At 33.4% G+C, this 21,399-nt stretch overlaps 2 protein-coding genes across 2 annotated transcripts in view; one reads left to right on the forward strand and one right to left on the reverse strand.

The window, feature by feature from the left end:
• LOC123686544 (tyrosine-protein phosphatase 99A) overlaps positions 1-21,399 on the forward strand; it is a 465,126-nt gene that overhangs the window by 245,013 nt on the left and 198,714 nt on the right. The gene's annotated exons all lie outside the window — the stretch shown is intronic.
• On the reverse strand, positions 17,909-19,865 carry LOC123686543 (chromobox protein homolog 1-like). Its single transcript, XM_045626761.1, has 2 exons — positions 19,312-19,865; positions 17,909-18,497 (listed from the first exon to the last, which is right to left on the reverse strand). Exons 1-2 carry the CDS (start codon positions 19,788-19,790, stop codon positions 18,473-18,475), a joined length of 504 nt encoding a protein of 167 aa, XP_045482717.1. The 5' UTR covers positions 19,791-19,865; the 3' UTR covers positions 17,909-18,472.

Below are 21,399 nucleotides of genomic sequence, written 5' to 3' on the forward strand. Positions count from 1 at the left end.
CATGTATCGTTTGCAGGTTGGTACTAACTAAAAATCATATGGATTTAATACTAGCACCACCATCTGTGCATCAGACCGGGGACTTTCCAATTGGCGTCATGGATTATTTTGCTTTATTTCGCTCATTTTTGCCCTTTTCTCTAGATAAAGCCATCTTCGGATTTAACCGTAGAGCTTGTTGGCGTTCAAATTTAATATTTGAGCCTAAGTGATTATTTTAATGGCATCGATTAGGGCAGAATCAAATTTCGTAACGGAAACAGATAATATCGGAAAATTATGAAACAGGGCTGGAGATTTTTATGCAGCATATGTCCGTGAAAGATGGTTTAAATATGAAAAAGCGTGGCTCGCAACTCCCTGGCGTAAAATACTTTCTGCCCCATAACTCGCAGCAGTTGTGAAAAAACGAACATTAAAGCGAATGCAATGAGAATTAACTGGACAAACAAGAAGATAGTTCGGCATTGGCTGCGTGAAATTCAAATCACGACATCCGGTAGCGTGTAAAAACGACGTAGAGCAATTATTAATAGCCACAGAATGAAGAAAACCAGGAACCTTTTACATGTATAATTTTAATGATCATTACAGAATAATTTCAAGGCAGATAATTTCTCAACGTTCCATAAAAAGAAGGAGGAAGAGGTCTAATTTATGTTTGGGAAATCACGGCCCTAACGAGGAGGGTAAAGTTGAGTAAAATGTGCAAATAAAAGAGAAATATTCGTGTTTTCTCTGCGCACGAGAGATATTTCATCCGGCACTCTTCGATTGTATTCCGAAAATTCCTTAACAAGGAATCATTAAGCAATGTATGCGGTTTTTTTTTGTGCGGTACTGGATTTCTATGAAACAAAGTTCGGAAAACAATGGCTGGTTATTTCGAATTCATTCTTTCTCTCGTTTTCATTTTCGTATGTTTAATCTGCATATAATGGAAATGGAAGTTTTTGCTATGATTGAACATTTGGCTGTTATTATCCGATTTTCCTTTCCGTGTATTTCGTATTTATAAATCAGTCTTATGATAAATGCACCTATAGAAATTCTTTCCTCTTTACTTTTAGTATACGGTGCGGATAAAACACTTGAAGAGAAATTTAGCATTTATCTATTATCATTACGTGAAGTACAATACCATCGTACTTCAGATATCTTCATTTTCTCATGAATGTTTCACTTTCATCTAGACTCCTATCTATGTTTGCATGACAGTTTATGTCAGAGTCAGATATAATTTAACGTAGTATAAAACATATTTTTGGAATTTCCTGATTCTTGAATTTTATATTTTAGATTTCATTGTTACAGGTATATTTGATTGATTTATTGGTTTAATATCATTATCATTTTTGAAATTATTTGAATAAATCATTGTTACAGATGCAATCAAGTTAATTCAATAGCAATTGGAATCGCTTATAAATGGAAAATATAATTTGTTTGACATATCGATGTGTCAAAATACCAACTTTTCATCGTAGCTGAGGACAGCAATACAAATGAGCAAACAACAATTCTGAAGCTGAAGTGAATCAAAGCAGCCGACGAAGAGACTTGGTACTGTTTACCTGATGAATTCCAAAGTCTGAATAATTATAACAATTTGACTGATCAATCATCGGTAAAATCTGGAGTAGGTTCAATAAAATCAACGGGACAGTTTCGCAATATTTATGTAATTCTATCTTCTCAACTGGAGAAAATTTATAAAGATGAAGCAGGTAATTTTATTTTTAATGAATATATGTTGACGCAGTCTACGTCATTACCATCTAAATAAACGTTTAAAACAAGCACATGATTTCCTTATGTTGTAGCTTGTTTGACTAAAATTGCGGAAGAGAAAAATGATTTTTCGAAAGAAATAATGAAACATTTCTCAATACAGAAATTTTCAACACGAAATACGAATGTTGAAGGTTGGGTAGAAAGTTCTAAAAATAAATGAATCGATATCTTTTGAAAGGACCAAAACTGATAGAAACATTCCACGTATGTCTGGACCAATCTATGAATGATTGGTTCCTTAATGCTCAAAGGAAATTAGGAATGGAAGCAGATTGGAATTCTTGGAAAGAAGATTTGATCTTTACCTTTGGGGATTTGTCTTGGAAACCAATCCTATTTGCTTATAACTTTCGTTATTTTAAAAGACAAATCCCCAAAGGTAGACTTTGTAATGAAAAAAAAGACAGGGTGTCCAAAATTCGATACTCACTGGAAGCATCTCGAGAACTAAAGGACTTGAAGAAAAAATGTTCAAGGAACACGATTTCTTTTTTCGAAATAATGAGATTTCAGAAATCTGATCATAGATCTCTCAATTGGTTCTCGAATTATAGAGTGTTTCTGAAAAATGACCATTTCGAATATTTCGCTATACATGGTCTTCCACGAGGAACCTCACCCATATTTATACGGGAAACTACTGAACGTATTTTCATGAAATTCAGCACTTATAAGTATTTCACGATGCTGATGAAATCTAAAATATTTTCAAGGCATGAGCACCTCCGGTTTTTCCGGAAATGACGTCAACTTCCGTTTTTCAAATGAGAACACCATTTTTTTATTGCAGAAATAGATTCCTTAGAAAATTTCAAGTTATTTTGATGTAACATTTTTCAGCTTTGGTTGAAAAATTCTCTCTGAGCGAGAAAATTCGAAAAAAAAATCGAAAATAGAGCTCCGCTGAAACAAGAATAACTTCGAGGTTTTTGGATGGAAAATTTTCATTTTTGGGATTTTTCAAGATGTAAGATTGATGTATCCACTTTAAAAATCGAAATCGCGATTCATGATACAGGGGGTGAAAAAATCGCTTTCAAAGTTAGGGATGACAAAATCGTGAAAAATCAATTTTTTCAAATTAGAACCCCATTTTTTTATGGCAGATATTGAATCTACGTTAAAAAATAATGTGAGTGTATGCATCACACTCTTGCCCTAAAATGGATATTTTCTGAGTTATTCACAAAAAACTGTTTTTCGTCTTGAATTTTCAGCTATTTCTTTTCCCTTCACGCCAAAAAGATTAAATTAAATTTTCAGGAAGATTCATAGTTTTAAAACTCAATTTGGTTTTTAAACACTTTTACAGATCTCTTCCTCCCGATGAAATAAGAAGAGCAACGCACGAAGCATTCCTTAGACGTATAAATAAATGTCTAGAAATTAACGGTCAAAACTTTGAGCATCTTCTCTAGTTATAACTGCGAGAGTTTGCCATGGTTCTCCTAATAGTAACTTGAAGTCGGTTTCAAGAAGGGGTAAAAAATCTACAGCATGGTTCAAATAACAGTTCCTGAAAATTTCATCTTTTTGGCGTGAAGGGAAAATAAATAGCTGAAAATTCAAGACGAAAAACAGTTTTTTGTGAATAACTCAGAAAATATCCATTTTAGGGCAAGAGTGTGATGCATACACTCACATTATTTTTTAACGTAGATTCAATATCTGCCATAAAAAAATGGGGTTCTAATTTGAAAAAATTGATTTTTCACGATTTTGTCATCCCTAACTTTGAAAGCGATTTTTACACCCCCTGTATCATGAATCGCGATTTCGATTTTCAAAGTGGATACATCAATTTACATCTTGAAAAATTCCAAAAATGAAAATTTTCCATCCAAAAGCCTCGAAGTTATTCTTGTTTCAGCGGAGCTCTATTTTCGATTTTTTTTTCGAATTTTCCCGCTCAGAGAGAATTTTCCAACCAAAGCTGAAAAATGTTACATCAAAATAACTTGAAATTTTCTAAGGAATCTATTTCTGCAATAAAAAAATGGTGTTCTAATTTGAAAAACGGAAGTTGACGTCATTTCCTGAAAAACCGGAGGTGCTCATGCCTTGAAAATATTTTAGATTTCATCAGCATCGTGAAATACTTATAAGTGCTGAATTTCATGAAAATACGTTCAGTAGTTTCCCGTATAAATATGGGTGAGGTTCCTCGTGAAAGACCCTGTATCTTGGTTTCTGCTTGAGATATTCGAAAAATCCAAAACGCTTCTTCAGTATTTTTTATAGTTTATATGACATAGAAATCAAATACCGTTTGAAGATATCGAGGAGAGTTGGTATTACCTAAATGCTGAATCCTGTATATATATATATATATATAATTATTTTTTTATCTTTTGCATTATTAGACAGCTTTTTTGATGACAATTTCTGCTATATATTTGTCACGTACAGGCTCACGCCTCTGTGATTATATGTTTATACCCTGTAGCTTACAGAATATGCCATACTTCGAGTGAAACTCATGAGTTTGAGTTAATGGAATTCTTATGAAAAAAAATGGTGACGACAAGGATTCACATATTTTAAAATATTTCTGCAGATAAAGTTATTTTCGAAAAAATCTTCATTATTTTCGATTCTGCAAATACGTAGTATTATGGTTCGCGGTTTGGACCTAAAATGTAGAAGGTGTTGTATCGGAAGATAATGAACTTGGACAACTCAAATTGATGAAAACTCAAGATTTTCAAATTAAAACCTATATTTTTCATTATTTTAGTCGATTTTACGTATAAAAAGGATGGGAGTCACTTAAGCCAACCCTTTTTTCATTACCAAAATATAAAAAGCAACCCTCGTATGTTGGTGTACTAGTCGATCATGTTAAAAATGCACCCTTTCAAAATATGCCTCGAACGAAGAAAAATCTGAAGAGTAAATCGCTCTATCGATAATTTATAGATTTCAATCTTGAGCACCCCATTAATACTGATATAGCCGAAGCAGGAAGAAACATATCATCTGAAATGACATCCGACCACCCTCCTGTTGAACGGGCCTCTTTTCTCTATTCAACTCGGAAAGTGAAAGGGTGTTCCTAAATAAAGTGATTAAATGTGTCCACAAATTATTCGATACCCCAAATTGACTTGGGGCTATAATAAGATTTTCACCTTGAATGGTAGATGAGTCCCTATGAAACTGTTCGGCGCTAATAAGACGTTGCTCTTTCGGGAAATAATAAATGTTGCTTTTGTTAATAGAGGCCCCTCGATCGGAATGATCCCAGGAGGCTGTAAACGGAAAGGGAGAAACAAGAAGAGGGAAAAGGGTAAATTCCAACGTTATTTCCTTTTTCCCCAAGCGGGGCTCCGCTAATTTTGCTGTTTTTTTATGTCAAATAAACCTCAAGTGGTGAATATTTCAACGCGATCTTATTAATATCAGCACGGAAATGCAATTAGGGGTTCTGGATTCCGTATTTTGGACTCACCCTTGAAAATTTCATTCAACACCAATTTTTCCATTACATCTGTATATTTTGAGAGGAGAAAACTATTATTTCATTATCATTTGAGGCTAAGATATTCCTAAAGGATTTTTTTAAAGCTTGAAAAATATTCTTCTGTTCATTGATTTGAATTGGTTTTATAGAAAATCATGATTTTAAATATATAACAAAGGTTCAGGACAAATTCTTCGTTCTCAATTTTCATTCCCAAAAAACCACTCGAAATGAAATGAAATAATTTAAAAACCGGCGTATTCACCATTTTGATAATATTGAACTTTTTCAGCCGGTACTATTTAAGTATTTAGTAGTTGATCATGATTAAAACAAGTTTTTATAATTACTAAGTTTTAATACCAATTAAATTGAAATAACAATTTAAGGATTACATTGTAACCGCAGTTTCGAACTTATCCTAGTTCATCTTCAGACACTGTGAAGATTCTACAAATTGTACAGAGCATTTATGTGAAACAGGTAAAAGAAAGGGGTACTTGGGAAAACCATGGAAGAGGCTATAAAATTTGGTAGATAGCAAACCTTTTTCAAAATATTCAATACTTTCAAATAATTCCTGGAAATTAGATAACGGTCAAAAATGTTCGCTACCTACCAAATTTTATATCCTCTTTCCTGGTTTTCCCAAGTACCACCTTTCTTGTACCTGTTTCACATAAATTGATAAGATGAACTAAGTAATAAAAACTTGTTTCAATCGCCATTTTGATAGCTTTCGTCATTTCTTTCCGTCAACTTTTGTGTGTGTATCTGATATTCATCGATATAAATTATTCAAATATTCAGCTGTGCAGCCCCCACAGAAAAAAATTATCAATTTGTCCTCGAACGAACCGAATATTTTGTCGAAGGAATGCCAACACACAGGAATATACGAGAAGGGTGAAACTTTGTTCGAGTGTTGAGTACTTAGCAAGAAGACTCATCGAGTTCGGCGGTGTCTGCAGTGTTTTCTAGTACGTCCGATGTCCCCCAGGGAAGTAACCTTGGGCTACCTATATTCAAAATTTCCATTAATGATTCAGCTGAAGTCGAAGATGTCGACTGTTTGCTATATGAATAATATTTTCTATATGTACCTGGAAGTAAGCAATGCAATGGACTATTTGCTGGTCTTCTCAAATTTGCAAGACGTTGCCCCAATTTAAAATTTCGACGAGAATGAGAAACTAACAAGTGATTTCCTTCATTCTCGAAAAACTCAATTATCTCTTTATAGTTTTTCATTGTTTCATTTCCACGATAAGATTGTATTATTTCGGCTTACTTTGAGCCATTTATGTTATCGTATATTCTCCTGCAGTTATGTATAACTCTGCATAACATTGTATATAAAAAACATGAATATGCGTTTTCATTATCTCGAAAAAAAATTGTTCGAAAAAAGTGACGTCCAACATCGTATTAAGCATCACGTAGGTAATGTTTTTATGATACGACACTTCATCGATTAGTTAAGTTATTGTTTTCGATTGTAATGATTCAAATGTTCATGCCAAAATCACATTAATATCAATTTGAACAAGCGCGACAGAGCTTTTAACTTCAAATCGGTGCTTTCCTCATGTTTTTAGTTTGAACTGCTGAAAAACCTTTGAGGTATAAGTCCAGCTGGTTAACAGAGCCTGCATAACTATCACAGAATTTCAAAAAGAGAATTTAAAATTACCAAACTTCAGTTGAAAGGATCTGATGATTGCTTTTTCAATAATTCCGGAAAACAAATCATAGAGGCTGTGATAAATGTGTATTATTGGTCAATCTTCACGTCAAAAACGTATGTCCGCTTGAATTAGGGTGTCATTTAATTGAATATTCAATCGATTTATTTATTTGGTTGTAAACACAATTGTATTTGATCAAATCAACTTCAGATTCGAGCCACAATTTTAATTCGATAATGTCAGCTATTAGCTGTTACATGTAATTCCAAATAACATACCAGGGAAATAACTGCGTATTTATGTGGGACAGGATGAATTTATCCAATAACAAAAAGACCGATTCAAATGGTTTATCGATTTTAACTCTCGCTTCACGAATGTTCCCCCTAATTCATTCTGCTCTAAATTGCTCATCACTAATCTGTCCCAAATTATTTTTTTCCTTCAAACGGACAAATGGCAGAATGAACTCTTATATAATTGAACTGTCCGGAGAAAAATACCGCTTCTATTTGGCAAGCAACACATTTAAGCGAATCCGCAGACATGATCGCATCGCTGAATCCATGTTGGACGTCAGATAAATAATATATTGAGATGCCGACACAAAATTCCCGATTATTACAGCTAAATGCCGTTGTTTTAATCGCTTGGCTTATTCCTTTAATCAACCTTTCAATCCTCCGCAGAAAAAAAGTATGTTAATATCGAATCAGGTCTTTATTTATTCCAACATGACAAATCAACGAATACTACCATATATCATTTCATAAATGAAATACTGAATCACATAGAGAACAAACATTTAGACTAAGGTCTTTTCATTGATCTTAGCGAAGCTTTCTATTGCGTTAATCATGATATTTTACTACTGAAATTGTATAAATATGGCATAAGAGGAAGAGCAAATGAATGGATACGTCCTTTTCTTACAAATAGAAAGCAGGTTTCAGTTGACAAGTCTATTAAATCTGATATTAAAATTGTCAATACTGGTATAGCACAAGGGAGTATAGCTGGACCCATTTTATTTATAGTTTTTTATAAATGACCTTCCTTCAACATTAGATTGTTGCCCTACGACGAATTATGTCGATGACACTAATATATTAGTGGGCGGGAAAAATATACCAGAAGTTCTCGAAAAAGCAGAAATCATCTTTGTTGACGCAAAACGTTGGTTCGATATGAATAAGCTGAAAATTAATGAATCTTAAACCAGTTTAATGCTATTTAGAACCAAACAATCAAATTTGTCCAAACCTGAAATAATTGAATTTCAAAATCATACAATATATCCAGTAACAACTACAAAATTCTTAGGGATGAAAATTGATGATTTTTTAAATTGGGAAACGCATATAAATCAGTTATGCTTGAAATTTGGAAGTATCGGATACGGAATCAAAACTGTCGCTAATTATGTGAACATAAATACACTTCTGTATTGTGCTAACTTCGAGTCAAATCTGAAGTATAGTAGGTATAATTTTTTGGGAAGCAACTCTAAAATTCAATCAGTTTTCATTGTGCAAAAAAGAACTCTTCGAACAATATGTAACATGAAATACTATCATGACTATATATGATCTCTATATTTATGATTTCACAGGTTTAATTTATTAGAAAAAGGTCTTCTCTATATGTGTATAAAATGTTTTAATAAGTTGCCTTATAAAATAAAATATTGTAATAGTTCAAGTAAATTTGAGAAATATGTTAAGAATCTGGTAGTTAATCTTGAACCATATAATATAAACGATTATTTCAATTCGGAGAATTTATTTCTTTCTATGTACAAGCTTTTGTATATAATCGGGAAAAAACTATCTATCTATATATTTTGTCAGACCCTTCCAAAAAATGAATACCCTACATATTTCCTAAAAGTTGTTTCCAATCTTCTTTTTTTTTCAACACAATTAGTAAACACACCGCCAAAATTCTTGGACCCCCTTATGTTTTTCGAAATGAGACACTTCACATACTTGGTATTTTTTTATTGATAACAACCAAAATAACCTTTTGTGAAATATGATTGGCAACCAAAATACCTTCTATGCAATTCAAAGAACAAAGGAACATTTAAAGCAAATTTTTTGTTATAAAAAAAATCGGTTTTTTATAACGAAAAATTTATCTAATTCTCATATGTGAAGTTTGTACAAATATTGGTAGAGGCATTTCATTTTTATAAGGATAATTGAATAACGTAAAAGAAGTCACGAAATATTAAATTTTTTGTTGTTATTTCTGAAAAAATACCAAGTATGTGCTATAGTTGTATTCTAAATAGAATGACACGCAATTTTCACCGACAATATACAGGAGGTGCCATTTGAAAATAAAAAGTGAGGGGTAGCTACCACAGAGCTGTCAGATGTACGAATCTCTTTTATACATCATTGGAAAGGTACTTCGATTTTATTCGAAGCAATTATTTTATTATTTTGTCAAATAAGCTAGATATTGCCTGTACACGATAACTTGGGACACTCTGTATGTCTGGGAAGTAACAAAGGAACTCCTGGACCATAAATTGGCTTTTGCAAGTCTCCACCGTACTGTGATACTAGAAATTAAGCAACCAAACGCCCTTCTTAAATGAGTTCAGACAGCTGAGACTGTTATGGTTAGATTCCATCGAGCATATCGTGCTAGATACCGATCTTCTTTTGCATTAGTTACCCTATGACTCCCAGTTCCAGGTCTCCAGTGAACGCTCTTAGAGTCCTGGTACAAATGCACTATTCCGATAACTTCAGTGCAAAGCCTTTATTAACACTAGTGACAATCTATTGCCAGGCATAATTGCAAAGAAAAATTCAATAATCACCTAAACATGCTAAATCGTTATAACCCACTTTTGAAATATGGTATGTAAAATCAGAGGAAATTGTTTTTTATAAACTTCCGTAGGTCTAGCACATGTGAGAGAAATAATGCCATGAATTTACGTTCATATTGCCTATATTCGCTCATAAAAAAACAGATTAAGTAGAACTGAGCAACAACTTTGTAGGATTTACTAAATCTAATTGATTGAGTGGGCGAACTGGCAAGCGAGAAATACAAATTATTTCGACAAAAGCCGATTGAGTATGTTGAAGCAGATATTTACTGCACCAGTTCTAGGTGCGCAAATTTTTTTTTTCCAGCTCATCTGCTGCTATAGAGAAAAACTAATGGTTCATTCATTTTTGAAGTACTTAAGCCTCTCTAAAATCCTGCTTTTTGGCGTGATGAAAATGAAAATTTGAATATTGAATCACATCTCGAATTGGCGGAAAAGGTTTTCCAGATTGCTCAATATTTGATTTCTATTCGCTTTTTATGAGTGAAAATAATAAACCACAACGTTACATTTAGGTACAATGTTATTCTTTGGTGATACATATGAGCTAATAACACAGGACAAAAAAAAATGTTTTTGTGCCTGGGATTTTAGAACAGATTTTAACTATATTTGGGACGCTAAATCTGTATATGCAATGCGTTTTTTTTTCAGCTCTCCTTTTTTGAATACATCAACTTATCTACTAATGTGAGTTTCTTTCAGTATATATCTAGCTCCAAAATTGTACTCCACACTCCCCAAAGAACTGAAGGATATAAAAACATATTCAAACTTCAAAAGCAGAGTCGAACAATGGATGATTGATAGGGTGAGGAATATCAAGGAATATCATCAACTAGAATGTTATCCCGTAAAATATCAATGAGACTGAATGAAAATGCTTTAAAAAAATGCTTTTTTGGATTGGTTGTAAAATTGATTAATTTAATTTTTGTACAATGAATTTTATTATGTTTAGTTACGTACGTTTATTTGAATCTGAATAAACATATATCTATCTATCTATATTCATTTATTGGAGTTCTAAAATTATTATATATTCATTTATGGTTTCATTGTCAGTCTGTAATTGAGTAAATTCCAGGTAAATCTATTAGTAGTGGAACCATTGCCCATCAGGTACCTGAACTGACCTTTTTAATCGCCTAACTCAGGTAAGTATGAGAAAAATCATTCTTCCTCCGTTAAAAAGTTTTTTTGAAAATTCGATCGAATGAAACAAAAAAATCGATCCATGGATTGAATTTATATTCTCTGGGATTTTTGTGGTGATATTGAACTTTAAATCGCATACTCAACATTGATGGTTTTTTCGATTTTTTCAGTTCAGCGCTTGATTGTCCAAAAAGCCTCCAAAATACCTTTTATTATCAACTTTTCAAATTAATGTAGAGAACGAAGAAAATTTTTTCCAAATCTACCATAGCTACTTCTTGTAGAGAATTCATTCAATATTTTAAAACATCCCCTAAATTTTCTGTGCAAACATTGATTGGTGAGATATTGATATTTAAAGACAAAAAGGTCCTTTTCAATTCAAAGTTCGATATTTCAGAGAGAAATGCTCGTATCGAAATTTTGATAAAAGGATATTGAAGCTGAAGGAACAAGTTGTTTCATTCATATAGTGGTTGAGTTGAAAAAAAATTTCCAAGTCTGTAGGCCAAAAATAAAAACTGAAAAAATTTCGCAGAAATTTTAGACATTGTACTCATTAGGATTGAGCGATACACGTTGCTTGAAAAATTTTGTCATCATGAGATCTCTAAACTTTAAACTTCAAGCTTTGAAAAGCTTCTTTTCAAATTGAGATACGACTTTTTTTATGGAAAATACAGGCATTTGAAAAACCGCTCAAAATTTCGAATTTTATTTTGATCCTTTAATTTATTCCCCGAGTGTATTTAAATTATATATCTTGAAAATTTGAGCTTCTATGTAAGAAAGAATACGTTATTTGAATTCAGAAAAATAGAATCAGCTCAAAAAACCTCGATACCAAAACAGCTGTTCCCCTGTGATAATAATATGTGATTTTTTGTTTGGGATGGGTGTATATAACACCCTCATCCATTTCAGTGAAAGCAATTAATGAGGTATTTATGTTTTGCATGAAAAACTGATTAATTAACGGAATTTTTGTTTATAACATCCCAAGCCAAGCAAACTGGAGTAAACTGAAATATCCGTTTTACTTCATATCCACTTTAATGTATACGTATGGAAGTTTCGTCAACACCCATTCCCCTGGGGTTTTGGAGTATAATGCTGACATACAAGGCCTAAGGCGACAGTCGCTCGGAAGGGTGCTACTCTTACATGTTGCCTTCGGTAGGATGCTTGGCGCAAATTGAATTCATTTCATAATAACGCCAGCCCATCAACATATAACATCGGAGTACTTCACGCTTCCCTTGTATTTTTCATCGAAATGATTGTCGCTTGGCCTTTCGATCTTCCATGTGCCATTCGATAGGACACGTGCCTCGAATTAATACATCACCCAGAGGGGGGGTGCTTGGCTGATTGACACGTAGTCATACACTGAAGGATAAGCGGCTTCAAATTTGTTAAATTTACTTTTCCCGCATTCGTCATGAGTTCGTGTTGATCCACACCTCGCGCAACAAATTGACAATTATTCAAAAACGTCAAAGGGAAAGTGTTTGGTATAAGGTATGATAAACTATATTTTATGTCTAAGTTTATTACTTTATCCCTCGTCAATCTCATGAAACTGGTGCTATGAAAAGTCTTTGATAGGCAATTGTAAGGAGATTTCTTCGCTGAAAGCGATTTCATCCTTATATCCAACTAATTATTGCAGTGTACTATCAGAAACAATACGTTGATTGTATTAAAAGGGGATAAAGACAATTCATTATATTGCTTTTTCTGAATTACATAAGCGTACAACTTTTCTTCCGCCGTTTTCTTCCGAAATTCGAGGCTTTATTGTTAAAAACAAGTTCTACACTTATCCCTTCTGCCTCTGCCTTGCAAGCAGCTGTTCACAAGCAAGCAAACAAACGCCATTCAACATCTCTCGGCTTCAACTGGTATATATATATATATAATCTGCATCCCATTACCTTTCGGTGTATGGGTTTCATTGTCTACATTCTCTAACTTAGCAATAACTTAAGAATAATTCTAATTTGATCCAATAAATTTCTTCCATTCTGTCCTATTTGATGTCATCATCTTAGCTTCCCTGACGCTTTTCCCTCTCTCCTTTATTTCCTCTTCTACCATATCCTCCCATGTTTGTTGTGGTCTCCCCTTTTTTGCTTTTGTCTCGACTTTTACCTCCCATATTTCTTTGATTGGTCTCTCCTCCTCCAAACGATGTAAGTGTCCCCACCTTCTCAACTGCCTCTCACCCACAAACCTTTTCAATGATTTTATCCCTAATTCACCTCTTATGTCCTCATTTTTTCCTTCTGTTCATCCTTGTAACCCCCTCCAGTCCTCTCAACTGTATCGGCACCCAATTTCCATGACTTTCAGTCGTTTTGAAATGGCTTATTGCATCACTCCCAATGATCCTTCTACTTCTTGTTACGTTTGACACGAGTCTTGATCAAGTAATAACACCAATTCTGCATCTTCGAAAACCTTCTCTCTTCCACCGCCATGCTGGTCTTCTGCGTCAAAATCACCGTTCTTGATGCGTTGAAACCACTCTCGGCAAGTTCTTCTACTAATGGTGGCCTCACCATAAATATTTGAGAGCATTCTATGAGCTTCAGTCGTCGATTTCTTCATATCAAAGCAGAAAATTAAAACCTCCCAAATCAAGAATGCAGACACAAATCGACTAATATTTCTATGGCGTTATATTTACAAATACTTATTGTATGACTTTTGAGATCTATTCATTTCGACTACCATTTGTTGCTACAGCCATCTATTGCAAAACGGCGGAAATAAAATTGTACACCTAATAACATGGTTATAGTAATGAATCTCATCTGAATGAGTATGAATTCGCTTTACTTTAAAAAAATATTTTTAAATCAATGATCCAGTATTTTTTTGTACGCAATCAAGTAGATTCAGTTGCCTTGCTATCATCACTGCAATTTAGTGTTCCTCGTTTCACTTCATGATAACACACAATAATTCATTACGAGGTACCTAATTCCTATCATCTGATATAAAAATCTCTAAAATATTTCTTCTTATTGCCTCAAGTGACGAGATCGATTGGCCATGCATTTAAGAACAAGAAGAGGCATAAATGATTTTTGTTTATTTTTATGTATGCATCCATTATTGAACCTCCACCTGTTGGATGTATTTCGAATAAATAAATGAAACATGCATCGAATTTTGTTGAATTATTTCATCCTGAAACTGAACAGCGATTTTCAAATTCATTTTCAATAAGTTTCAAGAACAATTTTTATAGTCACGTTTCCACAACGCAATGATATGAACTCAAAAAAATATATTCAGGATTTCATGACTGACATTTTCGTCATAAAAATGGACGAAACTGGATACAATAACTAGAAATCGTTTATTTACACAGCTCAGAGAAAAGCTATTTTTTCGTCAAGTGAAAAATTTCAAAATTTTACTCCTAACTTCCCAAAGAAGACGAATTATTAAGAACTTTTAAAAAATTTTCATTCGGTTAATGACAATCATTTAATTATAATTATCGACGGGTTTGTACATTTCTATAACATAATTGGTACCAAATGCATAGAAGAAAAGTCTGCTATGAAATATGTCCATTCTATCTATAATCCAAAAGAAGAAACCGGAACATGAACCTGTCCTGAAAATTTCGAATCTCTAGTACATTCTAGTCGAGAGTTTTAGTTTACCGGAGTTTAACTGAACGAAAATACAAAATGTTGAACACAACTTTCATCAGTGAGTGAAACTCAATCATTTAGAACCAATACAGCAGCATTTTCTCTAGAACATAACCTCAAAAATCTATCCTCACTTCAGATACACGGAAATGGAAATGCTTAGCACTAATAAATAAATTCATAGAGTGAATTCAAGTAAAATTCCCCAAATATTCTGAAAATCATTCCAGGAAAGTTCATAAATGCTGTGTCAAATTATGAGTAATTACTCTACAACATTCTGAAAAGAACAGAAATCCACTCAATTCTATTTTAGAGCAATAACCAGCTAATCTTATCATATATTTCCCTGTACAACCCTAAAATGGATTTATAATGGATATTCTATTTAAAGGATCACATACAATCAACCTCTTATAAATTTTATATCATCCGTTCAATTCTGAGTTTGTAGATCATCAAATGAACGCGAATATTAATGAGAAACCTTTAGTGATAGAAAAAAACGAACCTTCTTGAATATCTACACAATGTTGATCGCATAACGGCTATAGAATTCAATATTCCGGGTTGATCCAATTGTGAATCAAAACATGCTGGAGCATCTATGATGGTTCAAAACTCAAATCTACACCCTCGCACATGAATTGAATGTGAAATGTGTTTCAGTTGTTGGGAACTGAATTCCACACAGAAATTGATTGAAGACATTCTGGGGTATTAGAATAAGTTTGTGGAGGTTCTGACTCAAGAAGTGTTCACAAGTCGTGACTCCCCATTGTTGAATACGAACGACAATCTCATCTATTTCAGATTTTTTATATTCATTCTGTGTATCAGTTGAAATATAAGGTTCGATCCAAAATGAATTCTAGCCATTAGTATTACGAATACAGATTAAATCCATTAAGAAAATGAGGAGAAGTAGAATGTATTATCTCATTCTTAATAAAAATGCGAATTGGTGAATGCGCTGGTTTCGAAAATGAACTATGTAAGTGTACCTATAAATTTACTTTCGCCGTTTTGCAACAGATGGCTGTAGCGGTAAGTGCGTGATAGGCAACAAAAAGATCATAGATGTCATACAATTAGCTCAGGTATTTGTAAATATTAATATTAATCGATTTTTATCTGCATCATAAAGTTATTCTCGATTAAACATGTCAGCATACGAGCCAAATTTTCGTCACTTGCTGGGTCTCAAATACCTATGGTGAGGCCGCTATCAGTGGAAGAAATTACCGAGAGTAGTTTCAACGCTTCAAGGACGGTGATTTGACGTCGAAAATCAGCGTGACAGTGGAAGTGAGAAGGTTTTCGAAGATGCAGAATTGGAGGCATTACTTGATCAAGACTCGTGTCAAACACAACAAGAATTAACAAGATCATTGGGAGTGACTCAACAAGTCATATCAAAATGACTGAAATTCCTGGAAATGGTTCAAAAATAAGGAAATTGGGTGCTGTACGATTTGAAGCCGAGAGGTGTTGAACGGCGGTTGTTTGCTTGTGAACAGCTGCTTGCAAGGATTTCTGCATCACATTGTGACTGAAAACGAAAAAAGGGTTCTTGACGATAATCCAGAGCAGAAAATCATAGGGATATCCCGGTCATGTTTCCACATCAGAGTCCAAACCGAATATTCACGGTTCCAAGGTCATGCTCAGTATTTGGTGGGAACAGATCGGTGTAGTATATTATGAGTTGTTAAAACCGACTGAAAAAATCACAGCCTATCGTCATTGAACGCAATCAATGCGTTTCAGCCCAGCATTGAAAGAAAAATTGACGCAATACAACGAGAGACATATTAAAATGATTTTACAGCATGACAATGCTCGACCCCATATTGCGAAAGTGGTCAAAACATACTTGGAAATGTTTTGAAGTTGAAGGCCTACTCCATCATTATCTACCCATCATACATCCTCCAGACGTTGCTCCCACGGACTATCACTTGTTTCGATCAATGGCACATAGCCTGGCTGACCAGCACATCTGGTCTTTTGAAAAGATGACCAAGCCAGCGATGAATACTTTCAAAATAGACTGAAAAAGATCGTACCTCTAATAAAAAGTTCTTGAATTCGCTATTCTATCAGAAATGTATCCCTATATCTACAGATAATGCTTTCTTATTTCTAAAGTGATGTAACTTTAAAAGGAAGACCTTTGTTTCAATCAAAGAAACACCTCCTGAATTTTGACATATCCTTACCAAACACTGTGCTTAATAACATATCTCAAATGGTAAATAATCAAGCCTTCCAAGCATGCGTTTTTCATTTTGTTGTGCTTGTTTGTTTCCTCAAGAATTGTCCCCAAAAGTAATATTTACCATAATATGTGCCGGAAATATCACGTCATTTTATGTGTTCAGGAAATTAAATGGAGGCAAAAACCTACAAATTTTGTGGAAAGATTACATGAATATGAAAAGATCCTGACTTGACTTCAGTGCTCAAAAAGTCAATGAAGCCATCAAATCAGAAAAAAAAACTCAAATCGTATATATATATATATTCGATTTTCTCCTATGATTTTCTTCTATATAAGAGAAATCTGAGGAATTTGGAGCAGAGATATCACGATATAATTTCATCTTGATTTTCTGGATCCGAAAATTTCTGCTACCATTAGATCGTCATATACATATGATACATCACCTCAAACGGTGTTTGATCACGGTAAATTCCTTCGAGGTACCGAGTATGGTATTTCCCAGGGAAAACTTGAGCAAGTAAACAAAATTAGCTCACGAGATATCTGTTTTACCTCATAATGAATCGTAGGGGGAAGCAAGCAAACGAAAACATGTTGCGGTTTATTTGAATATAATTAAATGTAATTGAGGTATGTTGATTTTAATCAAGATTCAGAGTTAATATCAGCCTTTCTTCATGATAAAAATGACATTTTCCCTCGGTATCTCAAGGAACAGGTTGCCCTTGCCTAATACTAATTCCTCAAGGTGAATAGCGTTAGCGACATATTGCTTCTGCAAGTTTCGTGATGAAACAGGAGTTTTCAGCAAAGTTTCCATCGAATAGCTTATTTGCATTAAATGTGTAAGCGTACGAAGATCAATCTGAACACACTCCATTTAACCTTTTAGTTTTGCATTCACGTTTCAATATTACACAATTTTAATAATCAGAATGAAATGAAAAAAATTGATATTTCATCTAATATTTCAAATATAATCATAATCATTAATTGCATCCCATGAGAAAAATTTACATTTATATAGGACAGGTCAGAAATAAAAAAACACTCGTTTCAATAATATATTTTTAATACATTAGCGTAAAGAAATACTGACTTCATAATGAAGAAGTTATCATTGTATAGTTCATACTTTTGAAGCAGGTTTTGAAAGGTAATAATGTATTTCACAACAAATGTCGCCACTTGCATATACTCATCATCCAAATTGAATTTAAATAAATGTTGAATTGTTTCAGATAATTGAATAACTATTGGACACTTTCGAATAGGTCCATCTAGTTCGTACCTGTAGTAATTCGAATTCATGGCTCTGTTTAAATTTGATTTATCAGTAATTGATAACTTCTTCAAACAACACGAGTCGAGTTATTTCAGTGATTAGCACAACAGTACAGACATATAATGAATCATGCACAAAAAAGAAATGAGTAACACCACCGATAAAGAAATGAACAATGAGAATTGTTAATCTTGAACATTCAGAAATATAAGCAGCGGTGAAATACATTAGATATTTGAAATTTATCCATCAAACAGAGTATCTACTAACACAATATTTCTCGAATATGATCCCGGGGAAATTGTCTTCCTCTTTATATAAGGTGGAATTCAATTTTTCATATCGGAGAAATCCCTGAAAATTAAAAGAATGAAAAGTTTTCAAAACACAAATTATCATTCAAAGGATTTGTCGACGTTTTGCAAGGGGACTATTGAAAATGGGAATTATTTCATATTTTCTATCTAAATTAGATGGAAAAAACGTTCGATATTCGATAGCGTATCAGCACATATTTCCCACCAAACATAGTTTTATCGATATTCTACAATAGGCTCTATTGTAGTTGGTAGAATAGGCAATCAATAATTCATGCATTGATTGAGAAAATGGGAATTATGTCAACAAGTTCGCCAATATCGAAGTGCATACTCTCAATAACCAATGAAGTTTGTAAAGTCTTTTCAATAATTATATCGCTTTCATATCAAATTCAAATGGGCTGTTTCATTAATCAACATATTTCGCGATTGCAATAACCATGAATTCATATATCTGTAGATCTCAATCAGAAATTCGATATGTTCGAATAACCGCCAATGGTACTGTTTTCTGGCTCTAGGTGGTCTTCAACAATTGTTGAAGGGTCTGTGATACACATTTGATATATTTTTAAGGTTATTCCACATCACATTAAAACAAAATAGTAAAAATCGAATATAACTTCATTCAATGAGCCTAACTAGTCATCGTTTTCGCCAGCTATTGGTGAAATAAATGTAGGATTTCCCTCAAGAATTCTTTTGAGGTCTGAAAAAAGCCAGTATTAACTGGTGAATATATACGGTTGCTGATCGAGAAGTTGACAAAACAAGAAGAAAAAATTGTATGGAGCTGGCAATGTCATATGTTCTACAGGCCAGGATTTATTGAGTGATAAGTTACTTACCAGGTCAAGTTTTCTTCATAGTACTTGATTACAATTTGTGGACATCTTATATTGGCAATCTCACGAGGTATGAGATCAGCTTCCATAACTCCCTTCCATTTTATCAAAAATTCGAGTTGACCACTGACCTCTGATACGCCGATCACCCTTTCTGGTGTTCTGCCACGGTCGAAACCAGTGCTCCTCTCCTCAAATGGGACAATTCCTGGACGCCTTGGTCTCGTTCGGAGTTCAGGTATCATTGGCTCATTCTTGATCATCTTTTCCATCGTCTTTATTTTTTCTATCTTGTACATCATGAAGTAACAACTTAGATTATCCCTGTGCTCCCAAGAGTTTTTTGATTGTGGTAAACCACACCATTTTACCAAGTAATATTTTTCTCCATTTGCGTCGATCTTGAAATCTTCCAACCGTTCTGGGACATATTTTCCCACATTTGATGAGCCACTTTTACCAAAACCTTTTCCGTTATGCATGATTATGAAAAGTATAAGTACGATTGTGGGCTATGAAGCGACCGTTAAAACTGTTCAATGAAGAATGCTGAGGTTGGATCTTGACTCTCATCGAGTCTGCGTCATGAGTGTGGAGTGGGTCAAGTATCACAGAATTCTTCTTCTTCTTTTTGTCCTGGATCGTTTCGTTAAAAGGATGAACCCAGAATATATGTGAAAGTTTTCCTCTACCTGAACAGACAAAAATTATGTATAGAAAGTCGACGAGCTTTGATGGCTTAATTAAAAAATATATCTGATATAACATCATCTAGAATCAATAATTGATATTTCTATGAACTGGATGTTAACCAACCACTTACGTAATATTCTTTTCCACTCATTTTTGTTCCCTATTTTTGCATCAAAATCCAATATATTTTTATAGATTCATAAAAGTTTCTCCAAAAATTCCCGACCTCCAATTCTATGAATGATTTTCTCAAAGAAAGGTTCACTTCAGTTTATCGAGGTTTCAATGAAAACAATCCTTAAACTTTCTTGGAGAAGGAAGAAGGAAATAGGATTATATCCACCTTTTCAATGGCATCAAATCAACAATATGAATTCTTAGCACATTATAAACATGAATACTTATTTCTGAATCAGTTGGAATTGCATTGATTTACGTTTGTCAATGTTTCATTGTGTATTCCTACTTACAGATTAGTTGGAGTATGTTTTCTTCAACAAATTTTCTAATCAAATGGATTTATATATTGTAACTTTCAATTATTCTCATCTACTGTGTTTCATTCAAATCCTTGTTGAATTTGATTTTATAGGGAGAAAATTTAGTACGTTATAGGAGTTTTCTTATTGAATAATGGTTAGGAACTAAAGAATGGATGGAAAAATATTGTGATTCTATTCGCTAGAATTCCGAGTGTAGGTAAATACATTGTTTAAGTATTCATTAAAAATATGAAACGTATTATGGGGACTCGAGGATAAATCAGTGGTATAGAATAGTTTCTACTTGATTTTTTGCAGAAAAAAATGTTGACGAATCTGGTAGAGTCTATGAGATCGCCTAGTCAAACAAGATGTTTAAATAATATAGTATATTATATCGAAAAATTTAGCTGGGTGAATTCAAAACCTTATTTTTAGGGATAATTAAGGCAGTTGTCTGACGTATTTGAAATATCTATCAGAATATCTCAAATTATCAACTTTTCAATGTATCAGTTCCTAGAAATTCACTGTCAAGATACATTACATGACCCAGAAGCCCTTTAAGATGCCTACCGCAGTTATAGGTGAAACTTCGTATAGAAAACTGACTAAATTTAGGCTACATGTCCAAATTTTCTAAATCTATCGAAATTTCTGGCCGTGAAAGTGCTGATATATTTCGTGGATAGCATGAACTGGAATATTGCAATAAAAAAATTTCAACAATTATTCTCAAATTGAATATCGTATAATCGAATAATCTCTTCTTCAAAATTTGACTTTTATCATTCGAAATCATCACAACAAGCACTTGAAGAGAAGGTCATACAATTTTGGTTTACAGAGTGCCACTTTCTTTCAACAATCTGGTTGGAATTCTAAGTTAGTAAACCATTTTGAAATGATAAAAGTA

The sequence above is a fragment of the Harmonia axyridis genome, chromosome X (assembly GCF_914767665.1).
Source record: "Harmonia axyridis chromosome X, icHarAxyr1.1, whole genome shotgun sequence".
NCBI lineage: Eukaryota > Metazoa > Arthropoda > Insecta > Coleoptera > Coccinellidae > Harmonia > Harmonia axyridis.